The sequence below is a fragment of the Vombatus ursinus genome, unplaced genomic scaffold (genome assembly GCF_900497805.2).
Source record: "Vombatus ursinus unplaced genomic scaffold, bare-nosed wombat genome assembly UNPS02014826.1, whole genome shotgun sequence".
In the NCBI taxonomy this organism is placed as follows: Eukaryota; Metazoa; Chordata; class Mammalia; order Diprotodontia; family Vombatidae; genus Vombatus; species Vombatus ursinus.
Window position 1 is genome coordinate 9,783,172 of NW_020954604.1, and position 19,437 is coordinate 9,802,608.

The 19,437-nt window shown below is 40.1% G+C and overlaps 1 protein-coding gene across 6 annotated transcripts in view; it reads left to right on the top strand.

The window, feature by feature from the left end:
- Positions 1-8,174, top strand: part of MRPL14 (mitochondrial ribosomal protein L14) — a 34,515-nt gene extending 26,341 nt beyond the window's left edge. For all 6 annotated transcript variants that reach the window (XM_027838299.1, XM_027838302.1, XM_027838300.1 and 3 more), the window contains one exon: positions 7,636-8,174. In XM_027838299.1, the coding sequence (XP_027694100.1) occupies positions 7,636-8,002 (367 nt within the window). In that variant the 3' untranslated portion in view covers positions 8,003-8,174. The remainder of the gene's footprint in view (positions 1-7,635) is intronic.
- Positions 8,175-19,437: the final 11,263 nt, after the last annotated feature.

Genomic DNA, 19,437 nt, shown 5'->3' on the forward strand with positions numbered 1-19,437 from the left:
TAGGTTCCATATCCTGTTGAGAAAAAAGTTCTATTCTCATTCAATTTTCTCCAGAGGTCTAGCGTATCTAATTTTTCTAAAATTCTATTCATTTCCTTACCTTGTTTCTTATTTATTTTTTGGTTAGATTTATTTAGTTCTGAAAGAGACAAGTTGAGGTCCCCCGCTAGTAAGGTTTTACTGTCTATTTCCTCCTGTAATTCGTTTAACTTTTCCTTTAAGAATTTGGATGCTATGCCATTTGGTGCATATATGTTTAGTATTAATATTACTTCTTTGTCTCTGGTTCCTTTTAGCAAGATGTAGTTTGCTTGCCTATCCCTTTTAATTATGTCTGTTTTTGCTTTTGGGGCAGCTTGGTTTTTTTTTTCCTTTTTTTTTTTTTTTGGCTAGACAGTGGGGTTAAGTGACTTGCCCAGGGTCACACAGCTAGTAAGTATTATGTGCCTGAGGCTGGATTTGAACTCAGGTCCTCCTGAATCCAGGGCCGGTGCTCTATCCACTGCGCCACCTTTGGGGCAGCTTGGTGGCAAAGTAGATGGAGTGCTGGTCATGGAGTTATCTTCCGGAGTTCATATCTGGCCTCAGGCTCTTACTAGCTACGTGACCCTGAGTAAGTCACTTAACCTTGTTTCAGTTTCATCATCTGAAAATGAGCTGGAGAAGGAAATGGCAAACCACTTAAGTATCTTTGCTAAGAAAAGCCCAAATGGGGTCATGAAGTGTCCGACATGACCGAAAAACAATTGAAAAATTTTTGCTTTTGCATTGTCTGACACTGTGAGTGCTACCATCCCCCCCCCTTTTCTTTTTACTTCAGCTAAAGCATAATAGATTCTACTTCAGCCTCTTATTTTACCTCTGTGTGTGTCTCTCTGTTTTAAGTGTGTTTCTTGTTAACAGCATATAGTTGGATTCTGGTTTCTGATCCATTCTGCTATCTACTTTTGTTTTATAGGTGAGCTCATCCTATTCACATTCACAGCTGTGGTTACTGTGCATTTCCTTCCATTCTTTTTTCTTCAATTTATCCTTCTCTCTCTCTGTCTCTCTTCATCCTGTCCCTATTCTAAAGTCTGACCTCTGCCTTCTTTTATCTGCTCTCCCTGTTATCATCCCCGGTTCCCCCCCTCCCCCATCCTCTTACCCTCCTAAGTCTTGGTTGAGTAAGATAGATATCTATTACCAGTTGAGTACATATACCTATACATACATACATACACATATATATTCCCTCTTTGAACCAATTTAGATGTGAGGAGGGTTCAGGTGTTGCCCTCTGCTCTACCACCACCACCATTTTATTCATTCTTCCTCTCTCTTATTACTTTTACCAGGGCATCCCTCTTTCTCACCTATCCATTTTTTTTTATGTCCTGCCAACATAACTGATTCACTCCCACACCCTTTTTCTATGTTGAATCCTTCTGATTGCCTTAATAATGATAAGTTCTTGGGAGACACATCTATCATCTTCACATACAGAAAGGTTTGCAGTTTAACCTTATGGATTACCTTATGATTTCTCTTTCATGTTTACCTTTTTATGCTTCTCTTGAGTCTTGTATTTGAAAATCAGATTTTCTCTTCAGCTCTACTCTTTTCGTCAGGGATGCTTGAAAATCATCTGTTTCATTAATTATCCATTTTTTTCCTTTGAAAGATTATATTCGGTTTTTCTGTTAGGTTATTCTTGGTTGTAATCCCAGCTCTTTTGCCTTCTGGAGTATCATAACCCAGTCCTTCTATTTCCTTAATGTGGTAGCTGCTAAATGTTGTGTAATCCTGACTGTTGCTTTGTAGTATTTGAATGTTTTTTTCTTATTAAGTATTTTTTCTTTGACCTGGGAGCTCTAAAATTTGGCCATAATATTCCTGAAAGTTTTCATTTTGGGATCTTTTTAAGGTGGTGATTGGTGGATTCTTTCAGTTTCTATTTTGCCCTGTGATTTTAGGATATCAGGGCTATTTTTCTTGATAATTTCTTGAAACATGATGTCTTGATTCTCTCTTTGATCATGGCTTTTAGGTAATCCAATAATTCTTAAATGATCTGTCCTGGATCTATTTTCCAAGTCAGTTTTTTTCCCCCAATAAGGTATTTCACTTTTCATTCTTTTGATTTTGTTTTATTTCTTGTTGTCTCATGGAGTCATTAGCTTCTACCCACCCACATCTAAGTTTTAAGGAATTATTTTCTTTGATAAGTTTTTGTACCTCTTTTTCCATTTGGCCAATTCGGTTTTTTAAGGTATAATTTTCTTCAGTATTTTTTTTTGTGCTTCTTTTACTAAGCTGTTAATTGTCTTTTCATTATTTTCTTCCTTTGCTTTAGTTTTTTACCTAATTTTTTCTCTTCTACTCTCATTTGACTTTGAAAATAATTTTTTAGTTCTTCCAGGAATTCTTGCTGAGCTTGTGTCCAATTCACATCTCTCTTTGAGGCTTTGCTTGTAGCTGTTCTGATTTCATAGTCTTCTTCTAAGTTTATGTCTTTATCTTCCCTGTCACCATAGTAGCTTTTTTTTTAGTCAGGGATTTTTGTTGTTGTTTTCTCATTTTTCCACCCTATTTCTTGATTTGGAACTTTATGTTAAAGTTGGGCTCTTTTAGAAAGGATGGGGATCTGTCTCAAGGTTCAGGCTTTTTTACACTACAGTTTTCAGAGCTAGTTTTGGGGGTTTGGGAGTTTTTGGTGCTTCCAGTGTGGGCTGATCTGGGCAGAGGTATGGTCGCTGCTTTCTTGGTCTGCACTCTGGTCTTTAACCAGTAAGGCCCCTGATCCCTTGGGATTGCGATTGGTACTGTTCCTCTGGGTCCCTGATCCCTTGGGGCTAGAAGTGATACTGCCCCTCAGGGCTTCCATTCTCTCTCCTCTCCACCCTTGAACTGTGAATGAAAATGTTCCTCTCCACCCTTAAACTATGATCCAGAAGTGGGTATTGTGACAAATGAAAAAACCCTAAGAGACAGTAATTCTGGGTAATTAATAATCAACTTGTTAATTAGGCTAGCTAATAACAAATACATTTTGATGGTCAGTGGCTTCTCTTGGTAACTAGAGACCTCCCAGTGGAGACAGTGAATGCCTTAAATACCTTTCCAAAAAAGGAATGCCTCTGACAAATGAAAATCAACACTGATTGGTGGACATTTAATAAGTCTTTAATAAGTCTTCGGCTCCTCTGGCTGAGAATATGACTTGATCATAAGACTCAGCTGCTTCCAACAATCTAGAAAGGGGAATCCATCTCCATCCAGACCACTCTGGTTGGTTTTCTTCCTCATGAGTTACCCTAAACTCTAATTGAGGGATACAAGGACAAGGGCTATTCTCCTTGGGATAAGAACTTGCTCAGACTGGATTCCAAACCAAAGTAAGATCTTCTAGGTGGGTGGGGTCTGGCCCAAGATCAAAGAGCATGTTCTCCAAGGGTTAGAGGTGATCTCGATCAGCCATGTCCTTCAAAGGCTGACCTTCCACAGGAGCTAGGCCTCAAATGAGGAAATAAAGGAGAAAAAGCCTGGATCCCAAATTAATAATTGGTTGTTGATATAATAGTAAAATAATTTCTCTTATTCCCCACTTTGTTTCTTTTGAGGGACATAGCCTTCTCAACGAATCACTGCCTGAGGAAACTGAGTAAGTGTCTGAGGCTGGGTTTGAACTCAGGAAGGTGATTCTTCATGCCTCCAGACCTGGCATTCCATCTACTGTGCTGCCTAGCTGCAGTGACAACACCTATGTTGTCTTGGGCTGGAAGAATGTCTTATTCTGATCTTCTGTTGACTTGGTCCTTTCAGAATTTGATTTGGAAAGTTATTTTAAAGTTGTTTGGAAGGGAATGTTGAGTGCCTCTTTACTCACCATCTTGGCTCCACCCCCCCCCCCCCCCCTCTTTTTAACCAACCGTTGGATGAATTCCCAGCTCTACCAGGAGTCACAGTGAGCTTACCTTTCCCCACCCCCTCCAACACTGACTGTTTCTTTTTTTAAATCTTTGCCTGTTTGATGGGTATGAGAAAAAATTTTGGTGGTTTTAATTTGAATTTCTTTTAATAGCAATTTTGAGTGTTTTTTCATATGTTTGTTGATAGTGTTTTTCTTTTAAATTATTTTACATTAATATCTTGTTCTTAAAAAGCATATATTTCCTACTGTATCCCTCTATCCTTTCTCTACCAGAGAGGCATCCCTTATAAAAAGAAGAAGAAAAGCGAAGAAGAAAACAGTTTAACAAAACTAACCATCATATCAAAAAAGTCTAATTCTCTCAGTAGTTTTCCACATCCAGGGTCTCCCACCCCTGTACAAGTGGAGGAAGTATCTTCTCGTATCTTTTCTTTAAGGTGAAAGCAGCATTTAGTTTCAGCTGGTGGTTGTTCTTTCCATTTTCATTGTGCATATTGTTTTCTTGGCTCAGCTTAACTCCCTTTGTATCAGTTCTTTCCATGCTTCTCTGTATTTATCATATTCTCATTTCCTACAGTACAGTGATATTCCATTACATTCACGAACCACACTTTGTTTAGCCTTTCACCAATCATTGGCCAGCTATTTTGTTTCCAGTTTTGTGCTATCGCATAAAAGTGCTGCAATGAATATTTTTGTGTAAATGCAACATTCCTTCTGTTTTTTTTTTTTTTAAATCGTTTGTGTGATATGTGCCTAATAGTGGGATCACTGGATGAAAAGGTATGGGCATCTTAGTCATTTTACTCTGATAATGTAAAATTGTTTTTATGCTCAGTTGGATGAATTCATATCTCCACCAGCTCCACCGCTATGCCTTTTCATGGTCCCTCCAACATTGACTATTGCTGTTTCTTTACCAATTTGGTGGGTGTGAGACAACCCTTAGATGTTTTGTTGTGCATTTTGTATTAGTACTTGAAAGTATCTTTTTTATCATATGGTTGTTGACATTTTTTTAATTGCCTTATATCCTTTGACCATCCATTGGGAAGTGGCTTTTGATCTTAGAGTTGTATCATTTCCCATAGGTTTTGAATATGAGATTTTCATAGGATTTTTGATGAAACTACTCTCCCTTCAGGTAATTTTCTAACTGAATATACAAGGATGTTTTCCTTTGAGCATTCCCTTAAATTCAGGAACTTCAGTATCCTTAATTTTTTCTTGCTAGAAATCTTCAGGCTTCTGTTTGAAAATTAATAGCTATTTGGAAATCAGCAGAGGTCTAGGGATGAGGTGAGTTTATGGGTAGGAGCATAAGTAAGGATATTTGGATTGAGCTGGGTAGTTGGGATTGGAGGTGAGGGTGGCATAGAAATGAGAACAAGTTCAGATACCAGGCTGAACTGGAGTCTTCATCAGATCAAGATAATGCTGCTGTATTGAGGATCTTGATTTTAGTGGTGTGCAGTCTTCCTCCAAGGATGTAGATCTTAGCACCTCTGCGATTTGGTAAAAAATTTTTTTGAGAGCTGCTGTGGTCAACTCTCCCCTTCACACCTAGCTGTCTTGGTCCTCACCCAAGTCTGTGCTTGAAGCTTTTCAAAGTGGCCAGGATTGGCCGGCACTTACACTGTGTTAGCTTAACCTTTGAGAACACAGAGTCATCTCCATGCTATGAGGAAGTGTGGGAGGAGTGCTATAGTGGAAGGTTTGTGATGGAAATGATCATGAAAATGGCTGCCACTGGTCTAGCATTTAAGGTGTACAAAGCACTTTACATCTATCATTCTATTTGGTATATAATGATAGTATGTGAATGGCAGCTGGGTATATGACATTGAGCTGGAGAGGAGGTGGTGGAGGAATTTAATTTGGAAGCTGGAGTCGGGTACACAGTCAACTTCTGTACCCAATCACTCATGTTTCTAGAGCATCTTAAGTTTCTAAAGTGTCTTTTCCAGCAACCCTGTGAGGCCGATTGTTTATTTACCATGATACCTGCCTTGCTTTACTCAGAAGTGTTGGTGAGTGGAGCTTGATGTATTACAGTCAGCTGGGGACTTTTTCCATGCCTCTTCTTTTCCTCTACTCTGCCCACCAATATTATTTTCCTTCTTGCCGACTTCACAGTGTTGTCTTGAGGAAAACACTTTGTAAACTTGAAAAAGTTATATAAATGAACTTTACACACACACACACACACACACAGAAAAATGAACAATGTTTATTACAAAAGAGTAGAAATTGGGAAGAAAACAAAGTGAAGAACCATTTGTGAACATACTCTCCTTTGGCAAGCGATTCAGGTTTCTTGAGTGTATCCATCATCTCATTTAATAGTTAATAAGTGAACGAGAGACGGGCTAATGAAACTGGACTGAAGAGGAGGTGGTATAGAAACAGGAATGCAGATTGAGAGTGTGTACTGCTGAAATGACTGAAAAATTGGCAACCTAATTGAGGAATTAGTAAACTTAAAGAGTCCAAGTTCTTTATTGTATTAGGAAGATCTACTTGCTGGTGCTTAAAGGTCGACTATCAGTGCACTTGCTCCCAGGCTGGGGTCAGTGATCTCAGTACTGAATGAGGATCTTAGAGGTGGTGTCAATGGATGAGGAAACTGAGGTACAGAGAAATTATGACACTTGCTCTGTCATAGATAAGTTTCAGGAGCTCAAGGCTCATGATCAAGGATTCTTATTCCAAGTCTGCAGCTGCTTTGTAGCAAAGGTATAAGAAGTGACTGTGTCTGGAGGGATCCCTCTAAGGGTTGGCATTTAGAAGAGGTAGTTTAGACCTTTGCCTGAGGCAATAGATCTTAGCAGTTTGGTTGGGAATATTTTTGGGGTACTAATATGACTTGGCCCATAATTTTCCTTTTTTTAGTTCTTTAAAATTTCATCTCAGGGAAGGAAGACTTTATGATTAGACTGAGATGGAGGTACTTTACAATACATAAGTCTGGTTCCTTTTAAAATGAGTCTAAATTTCCTTAGCTGGAGAGCATTTTCTCACCTCTGACAGGTTGGGACTTTGAACATTGAACAGAGGACTTTAGATTGTTGGACTAAAGTGACTTTGGTATTGACATGTAAGAGAAACAGAATGGCCTAGTGGGAAGAAAATGGGCATCAGGGTCAGGAAGACTTGGGTTCAAATCCAAGTCTTGGACACATCTTGGCAAGTCTCAGTGCCTCAGTCCATTCTCTTAAGACTCAGTTCCAGAGGAGGTACATATCTTCCTTGGTAGCAGGAGTTTCTATACCAGCACAGGAAGTTTTCTCTGCCGGTGAAATCATGGGTCAGTATCTCCTCCCCCTGACCCTAGACCAGGCAAATAGAAGCAGCATGGCACAGTGGATAGGATTTTGACCATGGAGACAGGAAGGCTTAGGTTCAGATCCTGCCTTTGACATTTTTTAGCTATGTGACTAAGAATTTGGTGGTAGAAATTTACACCCAGAGACATCTGTATGCTGTAAGCATGAACAAAGAGGTATTAGTATATACTTTCTTGTCATAGACTGAATCTTTTTTTTAGTCTTCAAGGGAAAAATGAGAATTGAATTATGACCCAGGGAATTTATCACTAATATATGGTCTTCATCCTGGGACCTCCCAGATCAGTTGATAATGAGTAAGACTGTCAGGCTTCCAAGAAGTGCTTCTTGGAAGACAGTGTCTAATTTTAGATTGTTTTCTCCTCCTTTTTCCAGCACCACAGAGGCCCTTGGAGCAATACAGAAGATGACAAGAGTACGCGTGGTAGACAATAGTGCTCTGGGGAACACTGCATACCACCGCCCCCCTCGGTGCATCCACGTCTACAATAAGACCGGAGTGGGCAGGGTGGGAGACCGGATCCTGCTGGCCATCAAGGGGCAGAAGAAGAAGGCCCTCATTGTGGGGCACCGAATGCCTGGGCCCCGAATGACACCAAGGTTTGATTCAAACAATGTGGTCCTCATTGAAGACAATGGGAACCCGGTGGGTACCCGCATCAAGGTACCAATTCCAACGAGTCTCCGGCGGCTGGAAGGCGAGTATTCCAAAGTGCTTGCCATCGCCCAGACCTTTGTATGAGAGGCCAGGGACCCTGACTGCAGGAGGTGCTCTTGGAGGGAGACAATTCACAGAGCAGTCCCCAACTAAGAATAGGACTTGGGGAAAAGGGAGGATTTTCCCTTTCTTCCTTCTTCCCCCAGGATGGAGGGAGAACTAAATTCTGTGAAGTAATAAAAATATTTTATGTGTATTTTCTTTGACATTTTTTAGCTATGTGACTCTGGACAAGTCAGTTAACCACTATATAATGGTCTTCTTGGGACTTCCTGGGACACTGTCTTGAAGCAAATGACCCGAGCCTTAGTATATTGCTAATTCAGGAAGTCTCCTTTCCCCAGGGGTATCCTTGGCCCTGAACTTTATTCAGGGAACCTCTAGGTGTTTTGGAGAATAGTATTCCCTTCCTTCCTTCCTTTATATTTTAGGTCTCTGGGGTCTCATAGGAGCAGTAGCCATTTTGCTTTGCAGTGTTTGAGCACAGCTGAGGAGGGGCAGTCTTAATTAGCCCACTTGTTGCATCCTTTGCAGAGGTGTGGTGTTACCCCTGTAGTGGCTGCTACCCAGCAGGCTCTCCATCTATTGCTTTCTGAACTGGTTTAAGAAGGTCTGTGGGGAAGTGGAAGAAATGTTGTATCCTAGAGTAAAGGAAAGGCCAGCTAGATTTTTCTCGGCCTGTTCCCTAGAGCACACCCCTGTATGTGTTCTAGTCCTCTGCATTTGAGGTCCAGATGGCCTGTGGCTTTGAGGGGGTGGTTCTAGGCCCAGGGGCAGCTGCATCCTGCCCAGGGAGGATTGCTCCACCTGTAGCCACCCCTTTCCTTCTTGGAGTTGTCACTTGTAACCTCCTCTCGCCCTTTATGTCAGCTGGAAGTATTTTTTTAGTCTCACAAACTCATTGTGTGCAGACTTAGCATTTCATGCCCCTTTGTTTTCTGTACCCTGTCTTCTTCTTCCAGCTTGGTTTAGTAGTAACTGATGTTCAGGCTTTCCGGAGCCAATCTGAATAACTCTTGTTGGCCCTTTCTCTGACTTCCCATAACCTCAGCCTCCTCTCCCAAGGTTTTCTTTGCTAGCCTCATAGTGGCTGTGGTTTCAGCAGGATTGGACAGCCCTTTCCCCATCAGTGACGCAGTCGCCTGTAATACACAGCCCAGAATAGCTTCAGCTTTGCTTTTCTTCCAGCTGTCCTATCACTTTGCAAACTGGAATCTAATTTGCTGTCCACTTTCCCTACACTTGCTCTTAGCTGGTACAGCTTTCTCTTGCCCATGAAATATTTATAATTGCAGATTGTGTTTCTTGGTGTTCATAAACTTGCCCTTTTTTTCCCCTCCATCACTTGAAGATGTGTAGCTTATCCTCTAATCTTCCTAGGTGTATCTATGTTATTGCTGTCTCCTTGAAGCTATACACAGCTATTCCCACCGTTGGAATCTGCCTTTCAGGTCACCCCCAAAGTCTGAGGTTGGTTACCTTAGTGAATGGGAGCGTAGTGCTCTAAGACTGTGCCAAGATCATGGGTTTCACCCTTGGAAGGGCACTAACCACATCATCACAGCTCTTGAGCTTTCCTCATGCTGGTTTGGTTCAGAGAGCCGTGATGGAAATTACCTGTTGCCCTAATACATGCTTTGCATAGATCCTTTATTTTTCATTTCTTAAAAAAACATATAGATACATTTTATTTTGCCCTAGATACTTCCCAACAAACAGCCAAGCAAATCTCATGAAGTGCATTCCCTGAAAAGAAGCTAGTTTATCAACAGCTAACAGAAAGAAGAGATGTGTCCTTTGATTTTGACAGTGTGATATTTACCCTGACCACTGAATTTGATCAGAGTTTTGTTGTCTCATACTGTTGGCATTATGCACATTGTTGTGGTCATTGTGTCTATTATTCTCTCTCTCTCTCTCTTTTTTTTTTGGTGAGGGCAGTTGGGGTTAAGTGACTTGCCCAGATTCACACAGCTAGTGAGTGTTATGGGTCTGAGGCTGGATTTGAACTTAGGTCCTCCTGACTCCAGGGCCAGTACTTTATCCACTGTGCTACCTAGCTGCCCCCATGTCTCTTATTCTTTTATCCTAGCTTGCATCACTGCATCTGGGTCACCTAGTGCTTTTTAAAATTTTTCATGTTCATCATTAATCATCATTCTTTAAGGTGTAGTAATAAACCATATTTTTCTCATGTACCATAATTTGTTTCTCCATTTCCCATAGTCGTTGGGCACATTCTGTTTCTGGCCTTTAGTTATCACAGATAATGCTTTTACACAGTTCCTTTTGACCACACTTCTTCCAATAACTGTTCCAGTAGAAGAGTGACCCTCAACAGTTCAATGCAGCCAGCATCCACTGTGTGCCCAGTGTGGAGGTGATAGAGCTTAAAACTGGAAAGCCCTTTGCCCTTAAGGACACTAATGGGAGGAGGCAGGATGCAACATGTACACAAATATATATGGGTTACAAAGACAAAGAAAGGATCTAGACAAAGTTCTCTTAAGAAAATTTCAGGAGGGAGACTTTCTGTTGTAGGAAATTGGGAAAGGCCTCCTGGAGGAAGTAACATTTAAACTGGACCTTGAAGGATAATTAGTATGTATTATTTTGTAGATGGAATATCAGTATGTATTAATATGTAGATGGAAACATGTAAAGAAAGGTTATAGGCATTAGTTGGAATAAATGTATGGTGAGGGCTGGTGAGATGAGATAATGCCTAGTCCAGTTTTGGTGGAATGCAGAGTATATGAAGTAGGGAATAATGAGAATTGAGACAGGAAAAGGAGGTTGGAGCCAGATTGTGAAGCCCTTTTGTTCTATCTAGACAAAAGGATTCCTTTATTCAGTTGGCAATAGTAAGTACAGAAGGTTTTCTTAGCAGTGGAATGAGACACTATTGAGAAAGTGAGGTCCATAAGGGCGGAGGGAGACCATGGTGTGGTATAAGTATACTCAGTAGAGTAATCTGCAGTCACAGGTCCTAGATTTGAATCTCAGGCCTGCCACTTAGTCATTATGTGAGGGAAAGTCACTTTAATCTCTGCCTCAGTTTCCTCTTTTGTGAAAGTAGGAGAATAAATTATAGTATTTTTAAGGGCAGCTAGGTGGTGCAGTGGATAGAGCACTGGGCTTGGAATAAGGAAGACTCATCTTCATGAGCTCAGATGTGACATCAGACACTTAATTGTGTGACCCTGGGCAAGTCACTTAACCTTGTAAAATGAGTTGGAGAAGGAAATGGCAAACCACTCTAGTATCTCTGCCAAGAAAATCTCAAATGGGGTCACAAAGAATTCGACATGACTGAACAACAAAAGTATTTTTAAGTCATCAAGTTTTTGTGAGGATCAGATGAGGTAATATGTGTTAACTATTTGCAAATTCTAAAGCGTAAACTATGAGTTTTGAGTAATAGTAGTAATAATGCTCATTCACTGAGCCCAAGAGTAGGTAGCTGTTAAAATGGACATAGTATTTTTCTTTTAAAAAATAAAGTTTTATTAATGCTTTAAAAAAAATGATCTTCGCTATGACTTACATCCTTCCCCCAATTCTTTGGAGTAACAAAGAACTATAGTTAAGTAAAATAGACCAACACATTGGCCATGTCTGACAATATAAACACAGTGTTTTTCCAACTGTTCATTTGGGTATCTTAATTAACTCACACTGCCTGTCTTAAAAACACCTTGCAGGTGAGCTAAGCTCTCAGCCCCATACTCTTGTGCCCTAGACTTTCTTAGTCTTTCTTCTGACCTTGACTGCTAGCCTGTCCTTGCTTCAGCTATTGTGAATTCTTATTTTCCACTTAAAGTTGTATGACATTGGAATCAGCCACTTTGCTGGAATCCAGATCTGTCCTAGCAGCTTTTCCTCCCACTAATTTTATGATTCTATCTTTAACTTTTTTTAAGGTAGGTGTTTTTGTGATTTTTATTCCTTTGCATCATCCTGGTACTTATTGATCATGATTCATTTCTCAACCTGGGGACTGATTTTCTCTCTATATTGTCTTTCTGAGCATTTTCCCCGAGTCTCTTGGACCTTCATTGGTTAAAGGGGTTGACAGATTTGTTTCTCCATTTTCATCATCATACAAGGTTTCCATGATTCCCAATAATTCCCAACCTCAGTTTGAGTTGTCATACCCTGGAGTTCCCATATATGTAGTACTTTGTGGTTACAGAGTCTTTTACATACAATACCTTTACTTGACTTCACAGCTACCTTGGGGTAGGTAGTGCACTCTATTATAGATATCTTCTGATGAGTTTGAACATTGAGTCCCCTGAAGTGGTCGTATGTATTTGAATGTTCGTTCTTTGTTTTTTTGTTTTTTCTCTTTTTCTTATCTTTATAATTCATTTAAAAGAGAAGTACAAGTTTCAAATTCTCTCCTTTCTCCCCTCCTCCATCCATTGAGAAGGCAAGCACTATGTCAGTTATGCATGTAAAGCCATGCGAAGCATATTCCCCATATTAACCACGTTGTAAAAACAAAACAAAACCTAATAATAAAAAGCAAGAAACATAAAGTGAAAAAAAATATGCTTCAATCTCTATTCAGAGTTCATCAGATCTCTTTCTGAAATCTAATTCTGAAATTGTACTCTTTGAAGTGCAAATATTTGCATGAAATATGATTCCAGCCCAATGGGAGTATGCCCCATTAACTGGAATACACATGACTACTTCAGGAGATTCATTGTTTGTCCTAATCAAGACCGAGCTGAATTATCCTATTTCACAGCTGAGGGAACTGAGGCCCACAACTTTTATGAGTCCAAGGTGCCACAATGACTGGTGAGACTTAGAAGTGAACACTGGTCTTCTGACTTGGGCTACATTGTTCTTTCCACTAATATTCTTTATTTGGTGGGTTTCCATGGCCAAAGAATTCCTCACCAAAAAGCCACCCTACTACTGATAAGCCTCTTCTACTTAGCTAACTAAGCTGGTTCTCTGAAGCAGATTTGGTCTGTTGCTGGGAGCATAGTCAAAGTCTTTCCAGCCCTTAGAAACTGCCATGGGTATGGCCTTGGAGAAGCCAGAGTCTCCTTTATATCATTATCAGAGTCAAATTTTTTTGAATTTATGACACCAGAAAAATGCCCATATTATCTGTGTGTGACTGCTTTTTGAAATGTGAATTGAAGTTAATTTTTGTTTTGAGATTTTGTGATACCACCTCCAGAGATGACTAGGACACCCTCTGGTATTGTGAAAGCAGGATTGCAATCTGTTTTAAACTAAATATGGCACATGCCAAATATAGCCACCATTGGATGACTGAGGACCTGACTATCTTGTTTAAATGGTGGTCATTTGTGTTCTACTTCTTTGCACCCTCACCTTTAGACCTTAACACCTCTACCAGAGAGTAGGTTGGATTGTGGGGGGTGCAGAATGGTGTAGTGGAAGGAGCACTGGATTAGGAGTCAAAAGACCTGGGTTCTAATCTTAACTCTGCTGCTAATTTGCTGTCTGGCTTTAAGCAATTCACTTTCCCTTTCTAGGCTTCAGTCTCCTCTGAAAAATGAGGATGTTGGGACTAAATAAACTCTGAGATATCTCCCAGTTCTAATATTCAAGGATTTTAAGATTTCAAATTGGCCAGTTTTATCTGACTGCCCCCCATCTGACAGTGACACCTTCTGACCCTCTTGTCAGGAGGGCATTCAGTTACTATTATTTTCCGGTAGTGAGGTAGGTTATGCTGATGCATACACATACGTCCAGTCAGATCCCTTTGTGATCATAGCATATATTTCCACCATGGCTGGACTTAGCTACTGGTATAACCCGAGGCCCTGGAAGAGTTTTTCTTTGTATGTTGGCCTCATTAGCATCCTTCTCCTCACCAGCTGAGCTAATTAATTAGCCTTTTAAAATTTCAGCTTTGGTTAAAAGGTTTGGTGCAGAAGAAGAGTGAAACTGAATTCAAATGAAGTCCTTGGGTTTGCCTGTGTGTGGATTTCAGTTGTCTAGGTTTAACCCCTAACAAACGATTTGGAGTTTGTTATATAATTCTACAATGAGTTTCCTGAAGATCCTTTGCTGTGGTAACATCTGTGCCTAGAACTTCTTTTTGGAATTAGTATGAAACTCTTTGGTGTCTTAGTATGGAGCACTTTCAGTCAACATTGCTATCTTTTTTCTTTTTAAAAAAAAGCATTTTTTAATTTTAACTTCCATTAAAAAATACAGGTATTCAAATATATAAACAAGTACATGAGAAGAGACCCCAAAAAATGAGCATGAAAGATGAAACAAACAACCCCCCCAAAGAGATTGTAAATGATTGTAATATATCTGTAAACATCTGTTTGCTTATTTTCCCCCCTCATATTAGCCAGGTTGCAAAAATAAAACAAGACAAAAGACAAAAATAAAGTGAAAAAGTTTGCTTCAATCTGAACTCAGAATTCAGTTCTCTCTCTGGAAGTGGACTATATTTTTCATCCTGAGTCCTTTGGAATTGTCTTGGATCATTGTATTGATCAGAGTAGCTAAGTCTTTCATGGTTGATCATTGTTACAGTATTGCTGTTGCTGAGTACAATGTATTAGTGGTTCTGCTCACTTCACTTTATATGAGTTCATATAAATCTCCCTAGGTTTTTCTGAAACCATCCCCCTCATCATTTCTTTCTTTCTTTCTTTTTTTTTTTTTTGGGCAGTTGGGGTTAAGTGACTTGCCCAGGGTCACACAACTGTAAGTATAGTAACTGTCAAGTGTTTGGTCTGGGCCAAATTTGAACTCAGGTCCTCCTGACTTCAGGGCCGGTGCTCTATCCACTTTGCCACCTACCTGCCCCCCCCATCATTTCTTATAGCATAGTAATATTCCATCGCATTCGTATACCACAAATTGTTTAGCCATTCCCCAATTGATGAGCATTCCCTCAATTTCCAGTTCTTTGCTACCACAAAAAGAGCTATTATAAATATTTTTGTACAAATAGGTCCTTTTCCTTCTTATTTGATCTCTTTGGGATTCAGACCTAGTAGTGGTATTGCTGGGTCAAAGAGTAAGCATAGTTTTATAGCCCACTGAGTATAGTTCCAAATTTTAACATTGGAATCTTCATGGACTCAGTTCTCCCCCCCCCCATCCCCCAGATTCTCCTCAGATGTAAATGATCACTTTTGTCTATTCCTTAATTTGATTTTAAACAGGCATCTGAGCATAATAAAAATATTAAAGGAACATACTCAGTTGTTTGGATTCTAAGGCTAAAATCAGATTTGGAATGAGCTGTCATGTTTTCGATGTGTGGGATTCTCTGAGCTGGGACTGCTACCTACAAGCTAGTGGGAGCTGCAATAGATCAGCTGAATTTTTGGCCTGGTCGAGGTGGTGGATAGTTAACCCTTCTTGCTGCTATCAATGCTCTCACATTTTTAGCTGTTGTCTCTCCCTTTTGTTGTCACCAGGGCAAAGACTCTAGTTGTATTTTCTCCCTTTCTTTTCCTTACTCCAGATCGGGACAAGTGGGTAATTCATTTCTAGGACCCTGAAAGACCCTGTTTACCTTGTTACCTTTTTGAGAAGGAGAGGAGGGTAGGAGGAAGTATAGGAGCATGATGTCCCTGAGCTTTCTCATGGACAGAATGATGTGGCCTGTGGGTTTCTTTAATGATAAAGGGGTGAGTCTTCAGGATGGTAGAAGGCTGGACTTAGTCTGGAAGACTGGAATTCAAATTCTGCTTTTTACACTTAATGGCTGTGTGACCCTGGCAAGTTGTATCACCTCCTTCTGCCTTAGTTTTCCTTATCCTTAGGATGGGGAGAGTACCAGTAGTACCAGTGTGTCTTGAGGCTCCAGCGAGGTGTTGCATGAAGAGCTATATAAATGTCAGCTGCTATCATTATTAAATGCACTTTCTTACTTGGTCACATTCTACAAATATTTGTTTCTCATTGTGAAGAAGGGCATGGGTTTTCTTTGGCTGGCTGGCTAGACATAAGATGCAGTCTATGATGGAGGATGGTTTTTTCAATCCAGAGCTATGCCATTTAGTGTCTATGGGACTGTGGACAAGTGACTTCCCCTCTGTGGGAGAAAGTTGGACTTAAGTAATATCTGAGGTCCTCTCTAGCTCTGAATTCTCGGGATACTTTTCTAGGGCCCCAGATAGACTAGGATAGGGGTGGGGAACATGTGGCCTCCTTTTATTAAGGGGATTTGTTCTGTGACTGACTGAATCCAAACTTCACAGAACAAATCCCATTAATAAAAGGATTTGTTCTGTAAAACTTGGACCCAGTCAAAAGGCCACACCCAAGGACCTAGAAGGCCACATGTTGCCTCAAGGTCACAGGTTCCCTACCCCTGCACTTGGATTAAGACTAAGGTGTGGTGTCTGGCGTGTGGGAGGGCTGGGTTTGACTTGACTTTTTATTGCCCCTGTGATGCCATGATCTGAAATCACCTCTTCCTGTGCCTATGTCCCAAAAGTATCTTAGTTAATTGGAGCTTGTCCTTGATGGAAAAGGAGGATTTTAATAGGTGCAGATAAGAAGGAAGTACATTCTTGGTTTGTGCAAACATATGGAGAGAAGAGATAGGTCCAGATCAAAGAAAAGCTAGTAGTCAAATTTTCCTTTAGTATAGAGTGTGTGAAGGTTAATAATATGAAATAAACCTAGAAAGGTAGACTGGAGCCGGATTGTGGAAGGCTTTAAATGCTAGTAAGGAATTTCAGATTCAGAAAATCCATGTGCACTTTCTTAGAGTGAAACTATTAAAGTCGTACAACTTTTCAGTTCACCTTTCCCTCATGTTACAGAGAGTAAGGCTTTGATGCCTTCTTTTCCTAAAACCAATGTAATGGAAAGAGCACTGAACTGGCAGTCAGGGAATTTAGGTGCTAGTCCTCATTCTACTATTAACTAACAGTGATCTTGGGCACTACCAAGTCAGTACCCCAGTCTGAGCCTCAGTTTCTTGAGCTGACATTCAGTGCTTCTAAGGAGCTTAACAAATGGAGTATTTTAGTAGAGAATTTCATGTGGTAAAAGTTCTTAAACTGGAGACTGTGAACCTTTTTTTTTATAGAAAATGTTTTGGTAACTATTTCAATATAATTAGTTTCCTTTGAAATGCTATATATTTTATTCATTTAAAAACATTTTGAGAAGGTAATTTGATTCTTCCATTGTGGCAAGAGAAATTTCCTATCCTCCTTCAGGGAGCTTGTCATTGTCTCAACAACAAACATTTGTTACATGTTTTTCTATGAAGAAGAGTACCATATTAGATTTGAGGCAAACAGTTAGGAAAACAGAACAGCCCCTGAGGGGTAGGGTCCCCCAAGTGGTATATGATAGATTTCAATTTTTTTTTTTTATGTTTTGTTAACTGTATTTCAGTATAATTGGTTTCCTTGATAGCCCTATGTATTTTATTTTGTGTATTTAAAAACATTATGAGGAGGGCTTTGTAGGTTTCACTAGACTTTCAGAGAGGTCCATGCCTCCTCAAAAAAAAAGTTAAGAACCCCTGGTCTAGATGGTATAGAAACTTAGCTTCTATTCTAGGGTTGATGACTTTGCCAGTGTTGTCATACTATCCTGGTTAGTCACTTTAGCTCTCCTGGTTTCATTTTATTTTTAAGATTCATTCATTCGTTCACCAAATATTAAGCTCTTCCTATAGGACTCTATGCTAGGCCTCAAAGAGATAGAAAGTTTAGATGAGACATAATCTCTACCCTTGTGGAGCTTAAAACATGAGCACAGATACCTTTAGCACACAGTATTATGTGATTTGGGTATCAGAGAGCTGCCAAAGTGTTATGTGAAGTCTGAGGGGAGAGAAGATTAGTACCAACTGGGAGAAATCTGGGGAAGCCTTCATGGAAGAAGTGAAGAGTAGGAGAACATTATCATTCCCCTGCAATGCACCTTTCAGATGGTTGGGATTATGAAATGCCAAATGCCTTCTTGTTTAATTCTTTTAAGTTAAAAAATCCCACACGCAATGGTGGTAAATCCATAAAGAAAATGGCAGATTGGTGATGAGCTTAGTAACACAGGAGATAACTAAGTCATTACAGGAGGGTTATAAGGCAGCAGGGCAGTCATTCCCCCAGAGATTTGTGGGGATAGTCAGTGTTGTTGGACTTGAGAGGAGGAAGAGGCTAACTGCTGTGGCCTGGGGTCACTGGCACAGGCTGGCAGTTGGAGGGAAGATATTATTTTAGGCTAGATAAAGGAGCAAGAGCAGAGGCAGGGCCACGTCCCACTTCCATTCCCATTGAACTTTCTTCCTTTTGTACAACAGGGAGTAGGGAAAACACTTTTGTGACCAGAGAGTAATGTGAATCCTCACTGAGATCATGTTAAAAGCTTACAAACTTTGAACTTAAGTGGCATTTCAGTAGAGAAAATAGTCTTGGCATCTTTGGAAGATTCATTCCAGTCAGACTGTTATGTGCCTGTTGGTTGCTCTTTCTTCGGGTGGCCCATGGAATTTTGAGCTGGAAGTTGTCTTAAAGGTTTTTTCATCTAGCCTCCCCATTTTATAAGTGTGGAGACTAAGGCCCAGAGAGAAGCTGCAATTTACCCAAGGTCACAGAGAAAGAGAGTAAGTAGCAGAGCTGGGGATTTAAATCCATGTCCTCTGAATCCAAATCCAGTTCTTTTTTGCCACTGCTCTGATCATTCTTATATTTGAACCGGTCAGTATGATTGGGCAGCTTCTGTGTGCTAGGCCCTGGATTAGGGTTTAGGGAAAGTGCAAAACAGAGTAAAACATAGTCCTAGCCTTCAGGGAACTCCCTGAAAGAAGTTATTATATTAATAATATGTTATTATATGTTATGTGATAATATAATACTAATATTATTTAGGTCTATTTGCAGGCGTGGAGTATGTGTTCTTTTTTTGTTCACTTAGGCTGTCTTTGTGTTTTTTTGTTCCTCTAGTTATCTTGTGAAGTGGATAGTGTGCCAAAATGGAATCAAGAAAACCTGGGTTCACATCCTGGCTCTGACGCTTAGTAGCTAATTGTGGGCAATGATATTTAACATCTTAGATCCCCAGTTTCCTCTTCTGTAAAATGGGGCTAATACCCACTGTACCTATCTCACTAGCTTGATGTGGGACTCAAATGATAGAATGTGTGTAGTATGCTTTGCAGACTTTAAAGCAGTATATAAATGTCCTGGAATCTTATTTATGAATTAATGAAAAAGCATTATTAAGTGGTTTCTATGTGTCAAACACTGTGCTTAGCCTGGAGATGGAAATAAAAAAGCAAGTCAGTCTGCCCTTAAGGAACTTATATTCCATGAGGAGACAGCACATATAAGGGAGTGGTGGCCAGGAAAGAGTGTCTTCACCTAGGAAGTCTCATGGATGATGAGTGAGCAATTGGTCAGTCCATTGACAAGCCTTTTCCTGAGGTAATAGTAGTATTGTTGGTATGGTAGTTCTTGGAACAA